The sequence below is a fragment of the Vidua chalybeata genome, chromosome 3 (assembly GCF_026979565.1).
Source record: "Vidua chalybeata isolate OUT-0048 chromosome 3, bVidCha1 merged haplotype, whole genome shotgun sequence".
NCBI classification, from domain to species: Eukaryota; Metazoa; Chordata; class Aves; order Passeriformes; family Viduidae; genus Vidua; species Vidua chalybeata.
The window spans coordinates 99,009,333-99,034,155 of NC_071532.1; the positions used below are offsets into that span (position 1 = coordinate 99,009,333).

The 24,823-nt window shown below is 42.3% G+C and overlaps 2 protein-coding genes across 4 annotated transcripts in view; one reads left to right on the plus strand and one right to left on the minus strand.

Annotated features, from left to right (window-relative positions):
* ATP6V1C2 (ATPase H+ transporting V1 subunit C2) lies at positions 1 to 18,703 on the plus strand. Of its 3 annotated transcripts, XM_053937236.1 has the most exons (13): positions 1 to 70; positions 873 to 1,090; positions 2,199 to 2,266; positions 7,527 to 7,612; positions 11,697 to 11,791; positions 12,492 to 12,583; positions 14,221 to 14,319; positions 15,322 to 15,390; positions 15,968 to 16,060; positions 16,476 to 16,569; positions 16,879 to 16,976; positions 17,390 to 17,519; positions 18,325 to 18,703. In XM_053937236.1, the coding sequence occupies exons 2-13, from the start codon at positions 962 to 964 to the stop codon at positions 18,418 to 18,420; spliced, it is 1,149 nt and encodes a 382-aa protein (XP_053793211.1). In that variant the 5' UTR covers positions 1 to 70; positions 873 to 961; the 3' UTR covers positions 18,421 to 18,703. The 3 variants fall into 3 exon arrangements, with proteins under 3 accessions (XP_053793211.1, XP_053793212.1, XP_053793209.1); XM_053937234.1 differs by lacking the exon at positions 1 to 70 and having other exon boundaries at positions 127 to 1,090; XM_053937237.1 differs by lacking the exons at positions 1 to 70; positions 16,879 to 16,976 and having other exon boundaries at positions 123 to 1,090; positions 18,325 to 18,413.
* PDIA6 (protein disulfide isomerase family A member 6) overlaps positions 18,623 to 24,823 on the minus strand; it is an 18,881-nt gene continuing 12,680 nt past the window's right edge. The window contains exons 12-13 of the mRNA XM_053937233.1: positions 20,933 to 21,029; positions 18,623 to 20,203 (exon numbers count right to left, since the gene is read on the minus strand). Of these exons, the coding sequence (XP_053793208.1) occupies positions 20,135 to 20,203; positions 20,933 to 21,029 (166 nt within the window). The 3' untranslated portion in view covers positions 18,623 to 20,134. The remainder of the gene's footprint in view (positions 20,204 to 20,932; positions 21,030 to 24,823) is intronic.

The following is a 24,823-nucleotide window of genomic DNA, read 5'->3' on the forward strand; positions in this document are numbered from 1 at the left end:
CGCCGGGAGCGGCGCGGGAACGGGGAGCGGCGCCCGCAGGCACGGCAGGGGCAGGAGAGGCAGCGGGCAGGTAAAGCAGCGGGCAGGTAAAGCAGCGGGCAGTGTCCCGCGGGGCCCCGGCAGCCCCTCACAGCCGTGCTGGCAGCGCTCGGGCACGGCGGGGCCCGGCGCGGGTGCCGAGGGGCGAGTGCCGCACCTGCCCTGTCCCGCGCACCTGAGAGCGAGAGCGTGTGGCGGGGATGCTCCGCGGGAGCTCTCGGGAAGGAACGGAGGATTGCGGTGTGTTGCCAGCTGCTCGCTCTCCTACCCTCTTCTCTTTGCTTCGCACCACAGTCGTTGTCCCTCTATTCTTGCCACTGTTCCAGCTGTGTGGCTCTGCCGATACCGTCCCTGTACACCAGGGCTTGCCTTCCTCCAGCTCCTTCCTATCGAGCCTGGGAAGAAAAAACACGGAGGAGAGCAATATTCTGTCTTGCCAGTGGCATCTTTTTCAGCCTCTATGTTCTGCAGAGGTCTTGCTTTTATTTTTCCTTGCAAATGTCCAACAATTTGAGAGAGAATATTTATCAAGCAGAAATTCTTTATTACTTTTGGGTGGTTTGGTGAAGCCCCCAAGCTCCCCAATAGGCACTGAACTTAAAGTGCAAGGCAAATGGAACAGACTGGGAGGGAAAAGGGGAGGAGGAAGCTTCATTTCTTCATGCAGAAACTGGATGGAACAATCCTGAGAAGGAAGGAACAGCCACACTCTTTCCGTGACATTCTGGAGAAGGTCATGTTCCATTTCAGCCTGAGACACACAACTGACTCACTCTCCTGGTGTTTCTGAAGAAAAGAAATCAGTGATCTGTTCTAACTCTTTCTGTTCTTAGGGAAGAACACATTTTGTGTGGTGCTCTTTTAGCCACTTACCTGCTTTGAGTTTCTACAGTGACCAGCAGTGAAGGGAAAATATTAGATCATGTCAGAGTTCTGGCTAATTTCTGCCCCAGGAGACAAAACAAATCTACAGGCGTGGGAGAGAATGAACACTGTGACATCTAAATCCAACCTGTCCAGAAACAGTAAATTCCATATTCCAGACTTAAAGGTAAGTGAGGAAGGGGTTTGTGTATGGGCAAAACAGCAGCAGGGATTTATCATTTGGGATAATATGCAGAGAGTAGAAAGAGACTGGTTGGGGGATGAGTTGTGTTCAGTTAACTGAAAATTGATCAGAGAGAAATAAATCATTGTGCTTGAAGCTGAGCTTCACATTGGAAGGGTAGATGTATGAGAAGTGAACATGAGTGAGATTTTAAATAACTGCATTGCGTTCCATGTACAATTTGCTCCTAGTGATCAAAGTCATACAGCATGGTATATCATGGAGTGCTAATGCAAAGGGAGTAGCTGACTATCCACAGCCATGGCAGCAAGACTACTGACAGAGAGAAGAGTGTTGCTTTTTTGTATGCACACCTGAGATTTATAAGATTTTTATCATCCACTGACCTTATTTTTATCATCTGTGGACCTTACCCCACTGGTGGTGGTGAGAGTCTGCTGTATTGAAGGAAGTAAAGCATTTGGAGTATCTGAAGATGCCCATTTGCATTCTATTTGTTCTACATAAAATTTGTTTCTTCTCCCTTAGATTGACCCTACATAATGTTGTGCTGGCAACATTACAAGAAAAGGTTTGGCATTATGCTGCAATACCATAAATATGGGGTTATGACTAACAGTGATTCAAAAAGCAGATATTGGTCAGAAATGGCTTTGTGAGAAACTTGCTTTGGTAATAACAGAGAACACAGACTGACACCCCCTTTTGAATAAGTGCTGCTTCCCTTTGTTCTCTCAGTACATCTGACTTGTTTGTATGTGTGCATTATTTGTGTGCATTTCCAGTCATGATTTTGTTTGGTTAAAGACTATTCTATGCAGCTTGATGATACAGGACGAACTGAAAACAGGAAGAAAGACACTGACGTGTAATCTTGAGACTACACATACTTTTTTCCCTTTATTGGAACAGGCTTTTTATGCCCTAGTTTTTGGTAAAGGAATTGCTACTATTTTCCACCAAGTAAATAAGGTTCTGCCAAACTGTTAAATTCACATGTACTAAGGACAAGTCAGTCTCCTTAAGGCTCTGACAACAAAAGCCTTAGACAAGTTGTGCATCTTTCACCTATTTCTCATCTTTTGCACAGGTGGGGACACTGGATGCTCTTGTTGGTCTGTCAGATGAGTTGGGAAAACTTGATAGCTTTGCTGAAAGGTAAAATAGATCTTATTTACCACCTACAAATGAGAAACAGACATTGTTTTTATGGGATGGTATGTCCTTGTGTTCACCTCAGTCTGACTCAGTTCAGCCTGGACTATAACTGGACTAAAGTGGATAGGCTTTGTTTAACCCTTGTGTTGATTGTCATGGAGTTATCACAAAGAAAGGATCATTCTTTAAAATTTAGCTGAATTATATCCACAGTAGCTTTGGCAGCACAGCAATCCATTCAAGTGGCAGTGCTAGGGAAGCTGTTTCTCATAAGAAAACTGCTTTAAATGGTGGGTTGTGGGGTTATTTTGTTTTGTGCTTTTGTTTTTGTTTTAAAGAACATCCTCCCACCTCATCGAGAAACTTGATAAAACAACACTTAGAGAATGTGAAGCCCTCCCTGATCTTGTTTTGACAGAATATTTCTATTGAACCTTCTGTCCCTTTTCAACCAGGTAGAGGACTTCTAAGGATTATATTATTTTGAATGAAGTCCAGACTGCTCCCTCTCAGACTTTTAAACTCCTTAAAAACCAGAGTATTGACTCATATTGCATCAAACCTACTTCAGCAAAGGCTCACATGATCTCCTTGCTGATAATTACCAAGTTCGCCTTTTGGGACAAACTGACCTGGGCATACAAAAGAATAATGTAGTACAGCAATCTAAGAAAATGCCAGGTTTTAAGATACTTTATGGAACAAGGTAGACTTTGAGGCAGTGAAGGTATAAGCTTCTGGGTTTTTCTGCTTTGTTCTACTTTTTGCTTTGGCAGCTTACCTAGTTTTGGTCACACATATGAATTAGCTCTGGGTCTTTTTGCCTTTTTTTCTCCCAGTCTGGACTGATAAGCATTTTCTTGTCTAAATATGCTCAATCCTTTCACAGATCTTTGTGTGGCAGTTGCAAAGAAATACAGAAACCCTGATATAAACTCTTTGCATTTATGCTAGGCAGTTTAGGTAAAAGTTGGTCTGCTAGAATACATTTCTCCATAGCATTTTTGTTTTCTGATTTTACTAGTGCTACACAAGGGTTGTATTAGAATGATTGCATATGATAACTCTGGGTAGCACACAAGACTGATCTTTTAGAATCATAGATATGATTCATATCTTGAGTTGAAACGGACCCATCATCATCATTGAGTCCAACACCCTGCTCCTCACAGGACTACCTAAAACTAAACCATACAGCTTTTTCAGGACTTTTAAGCAAGACAGAGCAACTTAATTTATGAACAAAGCCAACTCCATCATGACCCTGCCAAAAATACTGCCCCATATTCTTTGTAACATGTTCCAGCTTCTTCTTCAATTGCAGAGATTCTTGAGGAAGTGGAAATGGGAGCAAATTTGGGGGGAGACAGTGCCCATACCTGCTATGTGTTCTAATGGAAAGTGTTCGATGATCCTTGTGGATCTCTTCAAACTCTGAATATTCTGAGATTCTGTGTCTCTAGTCAGGGTAGGAGATAGGAAGCAGCTGTGTGATCTGGGTTTGAGGGCTGCCAGAAATCATCGGAGCTGATTTTTCAGAAAGGCATAATAAATTCCCAGCTTTGTGAAGAATTAGGAATTCTGAAAAGTGCAGAATCCATGTAAGATCATGGAGGGCAGTTAGAAGTGAAATGTCAGTAGGAGCTCCTTAGGCTCACTGACTCCTGTTATCTTTGTCTTTACTTGGCAGCATGATACAGCTGCTTGTTCAAGCTGAACACCACTTTACTCCACTAATTGTCCCTTTAATGCCAGTAATGACTCTTACCCTCTGATGGGCTCTAGGCACGGAGCAAAGGGGTCAGTGAGGCCCTTCCACTGTAATCTGCTGAGGCAAGGACTCTTCCTGTTTGTCTCATTTACCTGTCAAGATAGGTAACCAGGAAGGAGCAACAAGATTTAAAAATAAGAACAATGTTTTGAAAAATAAGAAAAATGCATTCGAGTAGTAACAGAGAATAACAATAATCAAAGGTATTAGCTGACTGAATCCCACAAGGACATAGAAAAGCATTTTGCATTAAATAAATGCCTCAGGTTTTATGTCTAAATTGTGATTCAAGGGTTAAAATGCCAAGCACTCGCACTTGGTTGAAGTAAATGGCATCCAGAGGATTTCAAGCCTGTTCAGATGACCTGAGCATTTATGTTCCAGTCCTGTGAAAGAGCTGCCTGCTGAACTGTTGCTGGATAAACACAGCTGCCAGTAAAGCCAGGCAGTGCAAACCTGTCAGCGCTGCCTCCTGCCAGGACAGCAGAGAAGGGGCAAGAGTTTGCAGGAGCTATTGTTTCCACATACTTTTATTATTTATTTACACAGGGAGGAGGAGTGTTTTTCCATGTCATCCTGTGGTAGCATGGAGCTCTCTCAAAAGCTGACGGTCTCCTGGGTCACTCTTACCCGGGGGTTCTCTCTGGTCCTTGGTCAGTGGCATACCTGGGAGTGGCCTCAGATTGCAGGACTTCTGCTCCCTGCAGTGTTTTGGAGGCCTGGTGGGTAGCACCCTTTCTTTCCAGCATCATTTAAAGTGTTAGACTTTTTTTTTTTTTTGGAAGCTAATGACATTGCAGCCATTGCAGAAGCAAAATATCAGAGTCTTAAGACATAATAATAGATTAAATTGAGTTACTCCCTTTACAGATTTTAATTACTACTTCTTGAAGCAGTTTTGCTGAAACTCTCTCTTTTTATAATGCATAATTTGATAATGATATTTGCTCAAGATGGGATTCATTTTATCTAAAGGCAGGGATCTGATACTTGGTTGTGAAAACTGCCCATTGTTGGATGTCAGTGTAGTTAGTGGGGCTCCTCCAGGGGTCTGATTCCTGTCATTTACCCCAGATATCAGTGGCGTGGAGGGGATAGGTTCTGTCTTTGCATGGGAAATATATTAGGTGAGTCAATCCCACTTGCATTTCACATAATGCAATGTAAGGCACAGAGGCTAAGGCAGGACTGGAGAACATATCTCTGGCACAGTGTATCCACACAGTGTGGCTGTATCCTGTTGCAGGGACCACAGGATGTGTGGGTGGGAAGGGCAGGTACCTTGCCTGGGCAGGTAGGACTGTCACGTGCACACACCTGTCCCACCCTCTGTATCCATGGAGAGAGGCCAGAGCTGTCTCCCACCTGTCAGGTCAGCCACCAGATGCACTCAAGAGTAATGAAAGCAGCTCAGGTCCTTTGGAGAAACTCCTGGTTTATACATGTCCCTGTGAACTGCTTTCTCCATAATGTCTTTAGCCTCCTGCTATGCTGGTTTTACCAACTTCTGTCCTGTTACAAGTTCTTTGGGCACTCTGAGCATCATGAAGGAGACAAAGAACAGCTCTATCTACAAGCTGATATTTGCAGAAGTGCTTGGCAAGGTTGCAATTGTCAGGGAACCTCTGGCTGGATCCCTCAACCCCCCTACAGCCTGAGTATGGGCAAAATGTGCTGTGCTCTAACAACCCTCAGCTGCTGGTGGGTCCCTATGGGGCTGAAGCCAGGTGGTGAAAAACTGCAGCAGCTCTGAGAAAGGGATGAGAACTGGAGTGATATAGATTCCTCCTGCAGGCACTCTGAACTGCATTTATCCAGGGTCATGAGAAGAATGATTTGGGTTAAAAGGGTACTTTAAAGATCCTCTAGTTCCAGCTCCCTGCCATGGGCAGGAAAGCCTTTCATTAAACCAGGTTGCTCAAACCCCTATCCAACCTGGCCTTGACTGCTTCCAGGGACTGGGCATCCACAACTTCCCTGGGCAACCTGTGCCAGTGCCTCATCACTCTCACAGTAAAGAATTTCTTTATGTCTAGTCTAAATCTTCTCTTTGTTTAAAACTGTTGCCTCTTGTCCTGTCACTATAGGCACTAGTAAAAAGCCTCTGTCCAACTTTCTTATAGGAGCCCTTTATATATTGAAATGACAAGATCTTCTCTTCTTCAGACTGAACTGACCCCAAACAGCACAAATTTTGCGTACTGTATTCTTGGCAGCATCAGCAATCTCAGACTTTTCCTACCTGTCATAGGACTGGAAAACCTTTCCCAAGACTCTTAAGTTTCTTCACAGTAACAAAGATAGATGCAACTGCTTTGCAGCACATGAAAGAAAAATCCTCTTCTCTGATGTTTTCCAGGTATGTATACCTGGCCCAAAGTCCCTTTTCTGCTCTTGAAAACCATAGGATTGATCACAGCAACACCTTGTTCAGTCATGTAACACAATGTCCAAACACTGTAGATGCCCTTTCAGTCTCCAGCTCATCTGCAGCTGTAGTCTCCCTCTCAGTAAGGAAAGAAAGAGAAATGAAGCAGAAATAAAGCCTGCTGTTTCACTCCCTGTCACAATGCCAAGGATTATGTCCACTTCGTGTCTCTGCCAATTTAATGATCAGGCAGTAACCTTGTAGCTGCTGGGTTTTATACAAGGTGTAGTCAACCTAGGACAGTTAGCAAACTGCAGGCCAAATTCTGTGAATATTTTTGAGTGCAGAGGGATACTTAAACAACCAGAAAGTCTTGCAGCCTGTATGAAACAGGTACTTTGCCTGGAGACAGGGGGAACTACTTCTAGAGTGACTTGATTAATCCATTTCTTAAAATGGGCAAAGAATAAGTGGCACAGTGGAGATTGTGTTCTCTAGGAGGGTCTCTGTACAAATCGCTACTCTGAACTGGGCAGAAGGATTTGAATCTAGCTCTCCTACACCTTAAAGGAATGTCTTGTCCACCATGCAAAAAAAGAAGAGAAAACGAATCCTGTGAAGAAAAGAAATAAGAAAGAAATTCCCCATCAAGCAAGATAACACTGCTATTTTGCCCTGAGTATTTTATGAGAACCTTTTCTCAGCGAGCCCTAAGAATTTCTTTAGCATCCTATGGAACAGATCTTCAGTCAGTGTCTGTATGTAGCCTTCTTTGCCTTCATCACCTTGGGGGTTTTAAACATTAATTTCTTGCCTTTCTTGCCTTCTGGTTTCGGCTATGCATATAATGAGTGTACAGAAGACTGAATCTTGATATTCTGTAAGTCCAGAGCACAGGCAAAATGACATTACCTATGTTTTTGCAGAGATCAGTGTATTTAGAGGTAAGACATTTAGTTCTGCATTGTCCTAGATTTTTTGTTATCATTTGAATTGCAAATTAACCTGCTTTGCTTCAGAAGTGTTTTGTTTGGTCATTTCTGTGTTTATCAGATCACTGTGAAACTGTTTTGTAATAATTTTGTTTCTTCACTAACAAAGTTTCTTTTGTTACACTTAAGCGTCATAAAGAAAATAGCCCAGTACATAGGAGAAGTTATGGAGGACTCAAAAGATAAAGTCCAGGAAAATCTTCTGGCCAATGGAGGTAGGTGCTGTGAATGTGGGGGTTTAAATGCATTGATGGTGCTTTTGCTTGCTTCAGAATTTGAGTATGTGGAATTGAAACCCTCACACTTCAGAAAGGACAACCATCAGCAACATTTTATAAGAATGTGTCTAGCCTGCTCCCATTTTTCTCAGCAGAAGCTAACTTTGGAGTGAAGATGAAAGTAAGAGACATCCTTGTTCATTCCTAACATGATTTAGCACACCTGTGCCCTGCCTGGGCTTGATTTCTTAAGGGCACCTAAATCTCATTCTGTATGGTTGTATGACAACTGTCAGTGATCTGACAGTAATTTACATTGCCCAGCTATTCTGGAAAAATACAACAAAATTGGATGTGATATGCATGCTGATTACAGACTTACAGCATGATGCTTTTGGATAAACTAAGAGTGTACAGTCCATCTCCCTTTGTCTGCAATGTTGTACTTCAGACTTGTATTAATAAAGGATGGGGAGGAAGTTCTTTTAGAAATGTCGTTAAATAATATAAAACTGATGTTTGATGGGTGCAACTGTTCGAGAAATACAATAATCCCATTTACTGTGTTTCAGGGCTAAAGGATAAAATGAAATGTCTCCAAAGTATGTTGAGGACTGATGGTTGTGGTGTTGTTACATGCATGCATTTGTGTATATTAGTGCTAGACACAAGTCTTGTTCTGGTTGTAGAGATACAGTGATCAGGTTACGATGGATTTCTCAAGTAACAACCTCGTAGCTTGATCACGATATCCCTATGACTTGAGAAACAACAGGTTTCATTAATTTCCTTTGTTTCCCCTTTTTACACCATTTTTTCCCCCTATTATCTCTGCATGTGTTTTATTAGAAAGATATGGAAATTACTTGCATGTGTTACTAATTTCCTCTCTCTGGGTTTGGTCATCCAAGCAAATCATATTGGATTAGGACATTAACCTTTTTAAGATTACTGACTGCATCTTAAAAAAATGAAGTCAGCTTTAGTATATGAGGATTCCCCTAATATATTCCAGTGTCAGTCTTTATAAGCATCAGCAACTTTACTGGACCAATTCTTCCTCCTTCCCTTTCTGATTAGTAAAAGAACTATAAAGTTGAAGACTTTCTTGAGGCTGTGAAATCAGAAACAAAATTATAAGACATGATTTCTTGTTGTGTGGTCCTGTTTCATACTATTTGACCATCCCAAGATGGTTTTAAGTAACACTGACTTTGGCTCACTTGTATATAACCCCAATAGCAGTTTGGTAGTAGCTGTGTATCTAAAAAGTCTTTTTGCTAGCTTTTTAGGAAAAAAAAAATGCAAAATAGTAAAAAATAAAGCACTTTTAGTTACATGAACTTGCACACACACACACACACAGATACTCAACTTTCCAGTGTACAACAGCTGAAAGCAGCCATGTGCAAATTTCTCTCTTATATAGGGAAATGTATGCTTGTGTAATATAGAAACTTTTCATATATCATAACAGCATAAATAACCTTTCTTGAAATCTAAGTAAAGCTTTTCTTCAAAGATTCGTACTAAATTCTCTTCCTTTTATGGAAATGTTAATCCTAAATGAATTATAAAATTTGGTAAGTGGTGGAATAACTCCATTCTTTATAGTGAGCCCAAAACAAAGCAAAATGGGAAGCATAACGATTTTGAAGAATTGAGTGTTTTGGAGGGGAGGTATTTAACACTGTGTTTTAGAGCTGGTGTGTAAGTTAGATTATGAGACATGCAGGCTATGGGTTCCCTGGGCAGCTGTGAGCTGGTAGGAATCATCTCTCCTAGGTGGGCAGCTCTGTGAAGCCATTTAGACATGACTCGACAGATTCCATAAATGAGGGATGCCATTCCAGGAGCATCAGTGGGCTGGGGCTGCTTGCCATTTTAAACACAGCTCTGCTAGTGTGTTCACAGTAGTTTGTGTCATCCCCAAGATCAGGCTACTTAACTAACCTGCACCAGTGCCAGCTAGCACTGGCAAGCTCACTCCGGAGTGAGCTTGGAAAACCGGGCTGAGAACTCATGCTGTGCTCAACTGCCCAACATTTGGATGCTACTGAGATTCAGGGAATGTGAGGATAGAAAGGACATATGAAGTTCTTCAGGGAACTTTTATATCTCATCAGCTATAAATTGGTTAGTGTCTGTCTTTAAAGAGCCTGTGTCTGCAAAGCCTAAGCACATGAGCTTAGAAGAGAGGCAGCAGGGTGGAATCCTTGTGTTGTGTACCCCGTGCTGAAAATGCTATGTGAACTTTGTTGCTGAAGTATTTTTGACCTCTCTGCCTTCCCCACAGAGATCACAAGCAAGCATCAATGGAGAACTGTGCACACAGCAGCTATGTCATAGCTCTCCCAGTCTTCTGCAGTTTTGCCCCTTTTCTGCACCCTCCCTGTGCAGGATAATTTGCTCATTCCTGATGAGATATTAGCAGGAAGGATTGGATCTTTGCCCTATGTCCATTGAATGTGGGGGAGATTGACACAGCTGTGGTTTTGGAACAGGGGGAAAACACTGCCATGGCAAGTGCTCTCTGCCTTCCAGGCAGTTTATCTCTTGCTAAGAAGCCTATTTCTCCTAACATAAGATTTTCCATGCTTTGGAAATCTAATAGGGTAAACTGACTCTGTTGTGGGGTGAGAGAAGCCCATGGAAAGGATAGTGCTCTCTTGCCAAGGGTATTCAGTATCACATGAGAGTGCAGAGTACCCTCAGCCTGGTAGTATGGCAATTACACAGTTTTTCACATTCCTTCTCGTGCATCTTGGTTCAAGAAGTTTTCCCCTAAACCTCAAAGTCCAGCCCAAGAAATTGTGCTCAAACCTTGCTGTGGGACTGAACTCACTCCCTGAACAAGGCAGCAAAGAACACTGAAGGACCCCAGCATGCATGGTCCTTTTCCTTGGCACCTTGAGCTTGTTTTGCTCCCTATCACCCTAGAGCAACTTCCCAGACATTCTCCATATTTACCCTCCTGGTCTGGAAGGAAGCCCACCCTTTATGTGACAGTGCTTCTGGCCTCTTTGTCTAGACCTTAAGACTCTGTCTGCTGCCTTCCCCTTGTCTCCCTAAATTTCTGGGGGGCAGTCCCAGCCCTTCTCATTGTGGCAGGATGCATGACTTTACCCCATCCTAGAAAGGTCTGCAAGAACGCTATGTAGTGGTAAGTTCAGCATCCAAAGGCTCTCAGGACTCAGACAAAGAGCTGTTTGATTTCATTAGCTGCTGGAGGAGAATTCTTTATTTGGTACCATAATGTACTAAGCCTTAATGTTTCCTAACATTAAGAGCCCTTGATCTTCAACAGTGAAACAGGAAAATCTTGTTCTAGGAGCTGGGTGTTGTATGTGTTCATTTCCCCTTCATTCTGGGAAGAAGCTATTGGTCCCTGTGGTCTGAGAGTGCTTTGTTGTGGGGGTTGCATGCACAGGTCCTTGCTGTGAATTTCTCTTCTTGGATGCTGTGACTGGATTTATCTATTATATAAATAGTCTCTGTGTGAAATGAGGACCTCTGTGTGCAAAGTCAATGAGGAATTCCTCATCGCACCTGCATTTGTTTGATTTCTAGTGAGCACTTGACTGAATCACAGAGAAGTGACATCTGCTATGGTCTTAGTACCTTTGATCAAGCTCTCAGCAGCCCTGAATATTACTGCTGGTCCTGGGCACAAAGTATTTTTCTAATAGCTGTTGCTGAGATTAAATTCAGGCATATTGCAGAAATCAAGATTGAGATTACACAAAACTGTTTTTACTATGAAGAAGAGTAGCTGTACACTGCTGTGTCCCACTGATACAGATAATTTTACACTTTTTCTGTACTGTTAGGTGTAAAGCAGAAAAGATTTTTGGTTTAACTTTTAACTTTTGGGGATGTTTAGGAAGTTGATTAGATTTGGCATAGGATCTGTGCATATTTGATCAAGATCAAATCTCTGTAAAAATTGAGAAGTGGGCTTCTGGTTAATGATCTAAAGTTAATCAAAGCTATGCCTAAGCTATAGCTGGGGAGTACTCCCCAAAGCTTGACCTGCCATCTGGTACATTATCTGCTTTCATGCATCTCTTTGTATTTTCAGTTGACCTAATTAGCTACTTGACACGGTTTGAGTGGGACATGGCCAAATACCCCATAAAGCAGCCACTGAAGAATATATCAGAAGCATTAGCAAAGGTAAACTGTACTCCAGATTTTAAGATGTCATCATGGGGAAGCATGTCTTTTGGCTGGTTGTGATCCCTCCTCTCATGGCGGGAGAGGAGCCTTTGCCTTTGGTTTGGGCAGGAACAAACTCAGAAGCACACACTTTGTACTGCAGCAGTTGATATTATTTTAATTTCTACTGCAATAATAATGATACATCTATTGAAACCTATCCAGTCTGTAAGTATATGGCACTTCATCAGATTCACTAGAGTACACTGATATGTTTTATGCACTTTAATCTCCTTCATTGTATTTTTTTTTTCATTTATTGCCATATTATTCTCCACTTCAGAGGTGTTTTTCATGAAATTGTTAGTCTGACATTAAATCAAAAGCCTTCAGGCTGAATAAATTATTTACACTGTCAGTTCGTTCAGAAAGGGATGATGTGTTTTTGTTCAGTGTAGGTAACAAATAAAACCATGAACTTGCCCCTTAGGTACAGCTCTAGCACTCCAACAGCAACAGCAACAGCTGACTGAACCCTACTTCCTGCAGAGGCCTTTGCCCCAGGGAAGCACTGACCCCGGCTCTCTTTTGGCCACAGGCTGGTGGTTTTAGGGGAGCTGGCAGCTGTTTCTCTGTGTTAAGGTGGTAGTTGTGGGACAGAGGCAAGAACAAGGCCTCAAGCACTGCATTGACTCCCTTTTTTCACTCTTTGTTTTAGCAAGTGACTCAAATAGAAACAGACCTGAAGACCAGATCAGCTGCATACAACAACATTAAAGGAAATTTGCAAAGCCTGGAGAAGAAAACTATGTAGGTATTTTGCACTGGGGATGCTGTTGTGTGGCTGAAATGTGGGCAGTGTGTGCTCACACCCATTGTTGTGTTCTTCTGGGAACAACTTTTCCAGCTTTGGGACATGCTGAGCATTTAGAGACCCAGTGAGAACAGGTGGCAGCTGGTGTGGTCAGCATATCTCCAAATCAGCTCAGGGAGACTGAAGTTCCTAATAGGATTTTATTGACAGTGTGAGCAGGCAGTCTTGGAAGAAGTCAACTATTTTGCTCTGATGGGACTTCAGGGAGTCAGAAATTAGATGAGCTGTGCCAACTGCCACATGGCTGTGCCATATGGATCTGTGCCATATGTTCTGAACAGCATTTGCAAAGCTTCCATAGGAAACAGCTCTGTCTTGCTTGATCCTGCACCTCACTAGCATCCCAGTTATATTTTTGTTTTCTTTTTTCCTTCTGTTGGTTCAGGTAATGCACTGTTCAGGCTTCCTAAATGTTCTCTCTCCTGTCTTCATCTGCTTATGGTCTTTGCCTATGTCAGTGCTGATACCTGGGGTTTTTTCTAGGATATCACTGGGGAGAATGATAAAATCCAGTAAGTAGCAAATTTAAAACAACTTAGATGACATTGTACAAGCCCTCACCCAACACATGCTCATATATGCTACTGTTTCTACTCACGATTGGGGACAGGACACAGGTGGCTGCCTGACACTGCAGCCAGCCAGGCTGGCAGCCTGCTGGCCAGGGCTCCAGCAATGTGAGGAGGGAGAAGAATGGAGACCTCATGGCCAGGGACAATCTTCCTTGTCATCATTCCATCTATCTTTAAATGCTGTCAATTCTGGTGTCCACCAGGGCCAGATAGCTTGGGTTGAACAAACATCTAATAAGTTACCAGCCACTTAGTTAATATTTACACTGGCCCAGTGAACCTCAAACCCAAAACTAATAGTTTAGGTCCTTCTTCATTCCTGCCGAGTGGCAGGGAGGGCAACTCCTCTTCACACCTAGTGCTTTCCAGCCATATACAGCCAGCCTTGGCTATCTACATGTCCTAGGAATTAATGTGATCAGGGGGGTTTAGTGTGTGGAGACATCCTGGAGACGTCCTGAAGGTCCCACCTGTGCATGAGACTGCTGCTCTTGCTGCTGTTCAGCAGGAGGTGTCTCAGTGTCCACAACAGTCCAGGAATGCCAGGTTGCTGTGATGGCTTAGGTCTGTAAGTACTCTGCCTGCAGCACGGTCACACAAGCAGCTCAACAGGCTTCCTGAGAGAGCAGGTGCTTCCCACAAGATGTGGCGATGACTGGGAGCAGATGTGCACTTCCCAAGTATTTACACCCTTACTGTAAAAACAATAGCAGCAGAATGGTGCTAAACCCTAAACCTCAAAGTTTAAAGGGCATAAACTGGCCTCCTGCTAGTCACCAATATTGTGTCCTTTAGTATTAGTTACTTTTTGATTCTTTTAGTTGCAGTAAAAATAATGAAACAGCCATTTAAGAAGTGTAGCCCTGTCCTTTAGCTACCTTCTTCTAGGCCTTCTTCTACCCCAGTATATGCTATTAGCATCTCCACGCACAGCACAATGCCTCCAATGTTCCACTGCTGAGTTCCTGCTACTGTTATTTTTACTTTGTCTTCTTTTCTAGGGGAAATCTGCTGACCCGGACCCTGGCAGACATTGTGCACAAAGAAGACTTTGTTCTGAATTCCGAGTATCTTATCACGCTGCTCGTCGTGGTGCCAAAGTAAGGCAACAGTGTGTGCACACACCCTGTGTGGCATTGAGTCCCAGGCCTAAGCACCAGAACCAGGTGATACTGGGTCAGGTTGGGGCAGCTCATGAGACACAGGTGAAGTCTGCTAGCACAAAAGAGGGAGACAAAGACTCCATCAAAGCTGGAGCACGACAATTGGCATGTAGGTTCTTCATGGTTATGAGTGGGTTCTCAGTCTCCTGATAGGAATAGTATGAGCTAAAAGAAAACCAGATTTTTACTGCAGCATAGCCAGTTTCTAAAAGGAATTAGACTTTTTCAACTCACAATCTCTCTCTGCTGGCTGTGCCTTTGTAAGTGGCTATATGTAGGATGACTGCTACCAATGGCGAAGTTACACCATGTTCTCCTCAGAGCCCTACACAAAACTTTTCCTCTCCATATAGCCCTGTCCCAACACACACGTACAGCACCATCACTCTTCTGTCTCTGAAAAACAGATTGCAAAAAGCTGTCTGAGGTGTTTGTTGACTTCATTATGTGAGTTTATTCACACTAAAAAGAGATTTCTCTCTTTGCAATCTCTTACCATACCCTTGTTCCCTTTCTCACAGGGCTGACATTCACCATGAGTGCAGTCTAGCACCAGATCAGCTCTGGGATTGCACATAGCAGATGTAGCACCCATGGACCAGAGCAGCTTGTGCAGGGGTCCTGGAGCATGGGACACTGTGTGGCAGCCTAGAAGTATATGCCACATTCTTCTCACCATCAGTTTCCTGATATTGACCCTTCCTCAAGCCAAGATCCAAGGTGAAGACAGAGGGTGTAGCATTGAGGGAAGCACCTCCTCAGCTGGTGACTAGGAGCAGAAAGGATAGGAGAGGCTTAATGTGTCTTAATGACATAACCACGCATAAGGAGCTCAACCCTTCTACCCCTAAGTTATTAGCTTAATTAACTATATGTATCAACATTTGCTTTCCAGTATATAGTATTTATTTACTGTGCTTTGTTTTGTGTTGCTCAAAGGTCAAGCTACCTACAGTGGCAGAAGACCTATGAATCGCTTTCAGATATGGTAGTACCTCGCTCCACCAAGTAAGTGAAATTCCAAATTAAGCTGTGTTTGTTTCAGAGATCCCTGTCATGTTTCAGCCCCTCAAATTGGTGGATCCTAGAGGAAATCACTAGTCTAAATGCATACGCTCCACATTAATGTATTTGCAATTCAAATACAAAGTAGTTTGTTGGAGGAAAGTACAGATGAAAGAAAAAAAGGTAAGTTTTTTTTACAATTAGCTTCCCTTTTCCAGTAATTTATTTCTATTTATTTTCAAACAGGCCATTGCTTCTTTTTGTGTAAAACAGACAATTTATTACATTAATTGAGGTGTAGTTCAGACATATGTAATCACATGGAGCTTTATGGAAAGTACTTTATAAAAAGATGAAACACTAAATCTGCATTACTAATTGCTTCTTCTTGTTGCATAGAATAATTCAGCATACTGTCATTTCCACTAGCAAAAGCCATAATAACTCATCCTTTCACCTTGGGTAAAAAAATCATTCCTATGAAAATAAAAAGAATTGCAAAAGATCAAGATAAGGTAGGTTAAAAAAGGCATGAGGGATTTGCCATGTCAAATCACAGCAGTGGATTTCCCTCCCACAGAATGATTGCTGAGGATGCAGAGGGAGGACTCTTCACTGTGACCCTATTTAGAAAAGTGATGGATGACTTTAAGGCTAAAGCCAGGGAGAACAGGTAAGAAGCCCTGACTGCTGGGCAGGGCAGGCTAGCAAGAGATGAGGATCAGGTGAGGCTTGTTGGGTGTGCAGCATGCTGAATCCATCACTGGTTTTAGGACTTCTTGACTGCTTGGGTTTCTGTTGGTCCTAAAGCCACTGAGAAGGCAGGGTGGGAAGGAGCTGTGGTAGCAGAATCAGTGATCCTGTTCTTTAAACTCCAAGTTACAGATCCTGGAATTGCCCTTTCTGCTGTCATTCTGCTGAGAGCAGGAAGCTGGCTTTCTGGGAGTGACTTCAACTCCTACACTCCACATACTTTAACTTGTTAAATGGCTAGCAACTTCCCATACCTGCTTCTCCTGGGGAAAAAGAAATGAGTGTGCATATTGCCTAGACTAAGGCTTGTGAGAGAAAATGCCATTCAATTGTAGGTTCATGGTTCGAGAATTTTATTATGATGAGAAGGAACTGAAGTGTGAAAAGGAAGAGCTGATGAAATTAGCTTCCGACAAGAAACAGCAATATGTAAGTAGCACCTTGTGAGCTGGTGGCCCACATAGTGGCAGCCTTTGCTACCAGCATGCCTAAGCACCTCTCTCAGAAATGGCCTTACGGTTCCAGATGTCTCTGGTGAGCTCCATTTAGCCCATAAAACTGAGGCATGGGAAAAATAGCAATGATATGGCCAAGGTCACTTGAGTTTCTGATAGACTGGGAGCCACTATCAGGCTGCCTGGGAACTATCCTAGCAGCCCATGATGGCCTCAGTGGCAGTGTTGGCTATGGACCTGCTTCATTCAGCGAGGGGATCAAAGCACTGTTCTGGTCTCACAGGGCCCCTTACTGCGCTGGCTGAAGGTGAACTTCAGTGAAGCATTTGTGGCTTGGATTCATGTGAAAGCCTTGAGAGTTTTTGTTGAATCCGTCCTGAGGTGAGTAAACACAGAGTGCAGGCAGAGATTCCTGGGGAAGTCAAAATGTACAGCTCTCTTCCTGGTGCAGTTCGTTTGTGGGAGGAACCCTTACACACCTTGTTTTGTCTTGCTCGAGGTGTGTGCCTTACTCAATTCCAGGAGCTCGCAGGAGACAATACAGATGTCCACAAAAAGAGTGACATACGAACCTGATGAAAAACGATTTTTTGGGGGCACTTACAGGGAAGGGGAAAACAGAAAGACACTGTTTAGCTGACTTTTGGCTTCAAAAAGAAAATGCTTTCCAATAAGGAGGCAGTGTTGTTTCTGCAACACACCACCAGTGGGCATGCCTGGAGGCTGAGGAGGGAGGGCATGAGCAGACAGCTGAGGCCCTTCCCAGCAGATGTTCATGTATGTTGTGTTCCGAGGTATGGCCTCCCTGTGAATTTCCAAGCAATGCTGCTGCAGCCAAACAGGAAGTCTGTGAAGCGCCTGAGAGATGTCCTGAACATGGTCTTCAAACACCTGGATGAAGTTGCAGCAGCAAGTATAATGGATGTATGTATTTGGACTGCAGGTGCACATGCTGTAGCTTCTCTCAGCTTAGCTGAATGAACACTTCCACTGTCCTGGGGTTAGAACATGTATCTGCTCACATCTTGCAATTATAGGAGCCCTGGATGCAGCTCTAATCCCAGCTGATTACAGACTGGATTAGGGTAGGCTCAGATTACGATGCATATGCAGAGAGATTGTTTATATTTTCTTTTGAAGCATCTGATATTTACAGCTACCAGAACAAAATAGATCTGTTCCTTTACATAAAAAGCTTAAAATCTACTATAAACATTCAGATCAACACAAACAAGAAAAATTAATTTGGAACTAAATCCTAGGACTGTCACACCTCTGTCCTCTGTAAAAGGCTGTAATTTATAAATAATCTATGCCTTCAACAAGCAGCAGTACTTGCTTTCTCCTTCCCCGTATCTTGAATTGCAATTCTAAACAATTTAGGCTAAAGCAGTAAATGAGCTAGCAGGCCTTCAGAACAGCCTAAAATTGGCAAGCACAGGTTCCACTGCATAAAGGGAAGACAGAGATGAGTTGCTGTAGAGCTGAAGCACGCAAAAATGCTACAAGTTCAAACAGCACAGGCATTCTCAATGCTAATTACATTAGGCAACCTGAAACAAGAAGCAGAGCAGATTCTCAGCAGAATCAGCTGAGTGGTGAATTCCCACCTTAAGCATGGCACATACAAAGCTCCATTGCACCTGTGGGAAAGGAGCACAAAAGCAATCCCCTGGAGCTTGGAACTGTGCAGGTTTACTGGTACTAAAGCCGTTACTTCCTTTTGCAGCCTGGCATGGACATCCCTGGGTTACAACTGAGTAATCAAGAATACTACCCTTATGTTTATTTCAAGATTGACCTCAGTCTTCTTGACTGCAGTTAAAGAAGAATTGCTCAAGCTTCATCTATTAATTTTCAAGACGATCATGTTACTTTAAAACAATCTTTAGCTGCTGAAACTCAAATTAAAATGCAGATACTGTATCAGGATGATCTTCCTACCACTTCTAGTAATTTTTACAGTGACTACAATAAAAGTTATCTCTTATTCATAGTTTTACAAAAACATATTTCAGAGGCAGAGGTACTATGGTAGTATTTATTTTTTTGGTAAATTACAAAGATGGAATATCTACTGGACTTGAAATAAAACAATTTAAAAAGTATGGTGGCTAATGGATCTACTAGGTGTTTCTAACAAAGCAAACTTAAAAAAATCCAAACAGAAAAAGTAGAAAGCATCAGAGCAAAGCCCAAAGTTCAATTAATTTAACAAAAAACCCCAAAAGCTTAAGAGGAAAGATCCTCAAAAGTGCTGTGGGACTTATCATAATATGACTTACAGTCCCCAGTACTCATGAGTTTAGTTTTTGCAAAGATATTTCAGTTAGAACAGTTCCATTACAGCTCATCTGCTGGGATGATTTAAGGGTTGGAGCACATCTCCTGCACAGAATCAGCAGTTACTGCTGGCTGCCCATGGTTCTGACACTGCCTCTCATAGGGATGAGCTATGGGCAATCTCTTACAGATGACAAACTATGTTATTTCCTTGAAAGAAGGGGAATCTTTCAGCTCTTTCACTCCTTATTTATAAACAAGCTGATCACATCAGGGTCACTTCACTAGACACCAATATACAAGACATGGAGAGCAATAAAATAATAGTATTTTTATTAAAAAAGCAGCAGTAAACATCCCTACTCACAGTCCTGATTCCCCTTCCAAAGGAAATAGCAATTTCAGATCAAAACAATGCCAGATGGGAAGTGAAGAAATATTACTCTATTTGCTGGAGACAGCACCAGAGTGGTTTTCTATTAGCACCTGGAAATCCTTATGCCCTAAAACAGATTAGCTTCATCACTAATCCAGGGGAAAGACCAACAGCTCCCAGCATCACTCACTGCAACAGCAACCCACTTCCATTGTTTTAATGATCTTATGAAGCCTGGCACAAAGAAAGAGAAAGCCCCTGAGAAGGAATAGGAAAAGGAAGACTGAAGACCATTTAAACTGAGATTGTCCATCTTATCAAGCTTTAGCCAAACTGTCAAGATCTCACAGCAAGGAAGTGGTTTAGGACTCCTCTCTGCACAAGCCTCTCTATTATACAGTTCACTTTCAAGAGTCATCCAAAATGGGACTGCTTGTACTATGTGCACCTTTCTTACTCTATACAAGACTAACACTGTGTGTCAAAAAATATTTTATTCTTTAATTGAAACAGAAGCTGAGCAGGTTCCACCTCCATGAAAAAAAATACAGTTAAAATTGGTTATACTATCAGCCTCCAGTAACACTCAAACAGCACATTATCAACAAAATAAAACCCAAGATGTTCCAAAGAAATATCCATGTTGTCCTCAAAATATTTGTTACACAGAATACAATCAAGTTTACTGGTTATGACAATTCATAGAATTTCTGCAATGTTTTCTTGAGATGCGTACAGTCCACTGCTGCAGTGCATCCAATAGCACAGTGTGTCATGTGCTACTTCTCCATAAAAAGGCCACTGAAATATCTGTCTGACTGTGATCCAGGCTGCAAACTGCTGCGCAGGCTCTCCCAAGAAAAGAAGTTTCCCGAAGATCTCACAGCTCATCTTTACCCAAGTCATCCAGATCCACATCACTGAGATCAATGTCATCTTCAACTGGAAGCTGTTAAAAAGGGAAGGTTTTGAGTACATGTTTAGAAGTGCTTAATGCCGGGAGATCCCTGAGTTGAAAAGATTCTTACTTCATCCTGCTTGAGAATAAAGCTCTCTCCTGTCATCTCTTTCATTCAGAGTGCACTCAAAGTGCACTAAGCACAGGACAAATGAACAACTAGGAGGTTGTTTTTTACTAATCAAAATACTCCAGATGAAGGCTATACAAATAAACTATGTAACAAAACCACTACCGTATTCAGTGTTTTTATCTATCTGAAGTAGATCAAAGGACTGCAGTAACTTTGGTTTTTACAACAATGTTGAACCTTAAGAAGGCAGATTTGGTCATCATATTATTTATTACACAGGCTTTACCTAAGAAGCTTTCTGGCATTAAGAACTTGATGGCAAGGTCAACATATTCAGAACTCTACAGCACTGGGGTCACGAATGCATGCACTACCACCTCCCTTAGTCAGCACTGGTAATATTTCTGCCTCAAGTGATCCAGCTTTCAGATCATACATCCTAACAGGCAGGAACATCTGGTCTGCAATGTCAGATAATCAATGTACCATTTGGTCTGCCGGCAGGATTAAGATAATGGGAAACAATCAACGCAACTTGCCACAATCTTGTGAGAACAGGAACTTTCACACTGACAAATGTTAGTTACTCTATCCTGTCACTTCTGAACACAATTGCTGAGCACTTTCAGAAATGGAGTATCTCTTACCTCACCATCTTTGCCATCCCAAGGTTCAACTGAATGAATTTTGGGGAAAGCTCCACCACCCACTGGTGCTGTAGAACCACGACCAACAGAGAGCTCCCTGAGAAAAAACAAGTAGAAGTTAAATTTAAGAAATTCCTCCAACCTCTATTCACCTGGAACAGAGCCTGCTTCAGAACAGAGGAATACAAGTTCAAGATTTCATTTCTTTAAGTAGATCTAAACTGTCTGGATGCAAGAACTTCAAGAAGCTTTAGAAAATGACAGAGCCCTTAAAGCAGCATTGAAAATTTACAACTGGATTCGAAGACATCTGTTAGATACACTATTTCATATTTAAGCAGTGTAAAAATCACAGATAAGTGCAGCCTCTTTCACAGTTTATCACTTAAGGCAACTCCAAGGGGAGCTTGTAATTCTAGTTCTGAAGTCACCTGCAGGTGTTAGTGGAAATCACCAGTGATCTTTAGTGGAGACAGCCTCCATGGGTTCCAAAGGGTACAAGGTAACCAGCTTCGTTTGAGACACTCCATCCTGAGCTTGTTAGTTAGGCTTGCTCAAAAAGACCAGCATTAAAATCCTGAGGAGCTAATCCCTTTGCATCTTTCAGAGGCAAATAAGACTGAATTAGCATTCCTCCCCAAATGGAGTTCACAATTTTTCTGCCCTTCACAGTGCCAATTTCCTTACTTGTAGTTAACAGTACTGACACTGCCTATTAGATTGCAGAAGCTGCCTACAGCAGCTGAGTGAATGGCCAGCCACACCAGCTGTGATTATACTGCTTTCTCTAGGCAGCAGAGCTGAGCACAGGAAGAAACTATTCTAGCAAGTAGTGCTGCATGATAAGACAATAACCAAACCAATTACCTAATGCAATATAAGCTGTTAAATTGGCTGTTGTGTCCTGGAAGCACCATCCAGCCTCACCCAGGAGAGGTTTCACTAAGGTGGACATTATAGACTAAGAAAATTTGCATGTCTGACAAGGGCAGACACTTTCACATGCATTAGTGCAAACCGTCTGGTATTTCTCTTCTTGCATCTATATCCTGAATTTAACTTGATGCCCTAAGAATGTTCTTTTTTTTTTGGCATTAAGAAGGAAGTCTGATCACTTTCACAGATAAGAACACAGCACTGATTTCATTAATCCAGTAGGAACTGCATTCAATTAATGTGCTTCTTATGGCAAGGTGGGGAGAGGCTGTTGCATTTACTTTTGCAATTCTGGCTGTTCTCTGCCATTCTCCAAGGACAGACATGGAAATAACACTTCTAATGTAAGGTGTCAAGGGCTCTTGCATAATTTACAGCAGCTGGTACTTTATGTGTGTCCTGAGGTGACTTTATAATGCCTGTATCCCCATTTGTCTGTTTAGCCCAGAAATAAGTTTTGCACCTTTAAAACTGGTTCCAAGAGCAAAGGAAGAGAGAGAAGAAGCACAGTTTATTATCAGAAACTGCACTTACTCCCCCACATCCTTCTCCTGAACAGTGTTGTCTGCAGAACAGACAGTGGGACAGAGCTTTCCTTTGCTTTTAGTTAGGTTTTAGCTATCTAAGGCAAAGAAGTTCCCTGGACTGTGGTTTTTCTTTTTCTTGGAACTGTTTAAACCTGCTCTGGACTGAAAACCTGGAAGAGAGAGGGACTGATAACAGACTGAGTGAGCCGAACTGCAACCCACAAAGGGGACTTTCTGAGTTAGTCATCTCTTCAGAGCAGCAAGAGGTTTTATTGTTAAATACTGTTGGGGTTATTTTTGGTTTTTCTTTTTTTTTTTTTTTTTTTTTTTTTTTGTGCTGGTAAATGCTTTGCCTGTTAAGTAAACAGGTTTTTTTTCTATTTTTTGCCAAGGAAATCTTCCCAAATCAGTTGGGGGAGGGGCTGCTTGAATTTGCTTTCTAGAAGAACCCCTTTAGAAGTTTTCTCCCAAATTTGCCCTAAACCAAGACAAATACATTATTCTGGTGCTGACCATGGGGCTTGAGAAAGTGGAAAAAACCCATACGAACTACATTTTAGTTGTACTTTCCCTGTATTGGGATAAAGCAGTCAGTAGCCATGTTCATAATGAATTCACCATGTCTCTTGGGGTGGAGGCCTTCATGTGGTTCTGGTTGTTAGGCTTTTTTGAGGTTTTAATACCTTTCCAGTCCCTATGCTTTTTTTCTTATCTGGAAATAGCTCCAGTATTATCCCTAACATGTAACTTTTACAGTAGAGGGGCATAGATTAGAATAGCTATTGTGCTGGGCTCTGTGATTATGAGTTATAGGGAGTTTACAAAGGTACTGGAGTCTGTTCAACATACGTATGGTTTATGGTTTCTTCATCCTACCCTGCGTCCTAGTTCCAGTAGCAAGTTTTGGGGGTTTATTGGTAATTGCATCCAGCTTGTTAGAGGAGGAGCAGGGGATGAGGCTTTTCAGCCTTTCCTTTCCTTCTTCTCCTTTGAATCTGTTAAGTCACTTTTTGAGAATGTTCAGTTTCCGCTAAATGTTAAAGATACCAGTGTCCTAGTATTTAATCTAGTAAGCTTCCTTTATATGGTCTGTAGCTTGTCTAGAATGAGGGCTGAGATGTCCAGAGGAGCTGATGAGACCCCTAGCCCAGAAGTAGACCCAGGCATGGAAAATCCTGAGTGGTGTAGAGAATGAGAGGATATGGGCCAAACTCTGAAGGAATTTTCTGAGCATGTCTGGCACAGCAGTGCTTAATGGTGGAGTCACTTTATTCAAGGCATGACAATCTACTGTCAATCTTTATTTTCTTTCAGATTTGTGTACAGGCTAAATGGGAGTGTTGAAGGGTGAGTGGGTTTTGCTGACCACCCCTTAGCTCTCTAGCTCATGGATTATCTTCTGGATGGGAATCACAGCATCTTGAGTTGTTCTGTACTGTTGGCAATACACTGTCAAAGTGGGAATTGGTACTCATTGCTCTTCCCCCTTCAGAAGTCCTACTGCAGATGGGTTCTCTGATAGTCTAAGCAAGGTGATTAATTGCTTAACACCTTCTGTCTCTATAGCTATCTTAAACACCCACCTGAGTCTCTTTGGGTCTTTGAAATACCCTTTTCAGAGGAAGTCTATGCTTAAAATGTATGGAGCTTCTGGGCTAGTCACAGTAGAGTATTTCTTTCACTTATTTTTAGTCAGGTTTGCATCAGCTTTCATTAGAGTAAAATCTTGTGATCCCTCTGTCATGCTAGCAATAGAAACAGATTCTGACCCCACATGTCTTGATGGGATTAATGTGCACTGTGCACTAGTCTTGACTAAGACTTTATATTTTTGAGCTTCTGATGTGCCAGGCTAATGAATCTACACAGTCTAAAAAATATGGTTTTCCTTAGTCTCTACCTGGCTAAAGGCAGGGTCCTTCTAAGCCTGGTAATTCTTCTTTCCCTGGGCATATGTTCTGGAGGTTCTTTTAAGGGGATTGAACATGTTGTCATCATCATCATACCTGGCAGATTGGCTACGGGCTACTGGAGCTGCTTTTTTTGGTGGAACTTCCTCTCTGAGCCTTGCTGTCTTTTAATTTAAGCACCAGAGCCAGAGCATCAGTAGATTTTCTATCCTATCTCTTCAAGTTTTCTCTATAATCACGCAGGAAGAACCACAGCTCAGCTTGTGGGGTGTACCTGCTTTCCCTATCTGGGGGATGTTTGCATTTGGTACCAGAGCTTTTGATCTGTACTGCTGAGATTTGGAGAAAGCCCTCTTTAATTTCTTCTCTAATTTCTTCTTTGAGTTTCTTGTGATTCTCCTCTTAGGTAATTTCTGCAGACATGTCTCTACAGCTGTGATTCTTACATGTGTTGGGCCATGCACAGCATCTGCAGGTGCTCAGAGCTTCTTTGCCATACTAAGCACGGTCTCCTGTCT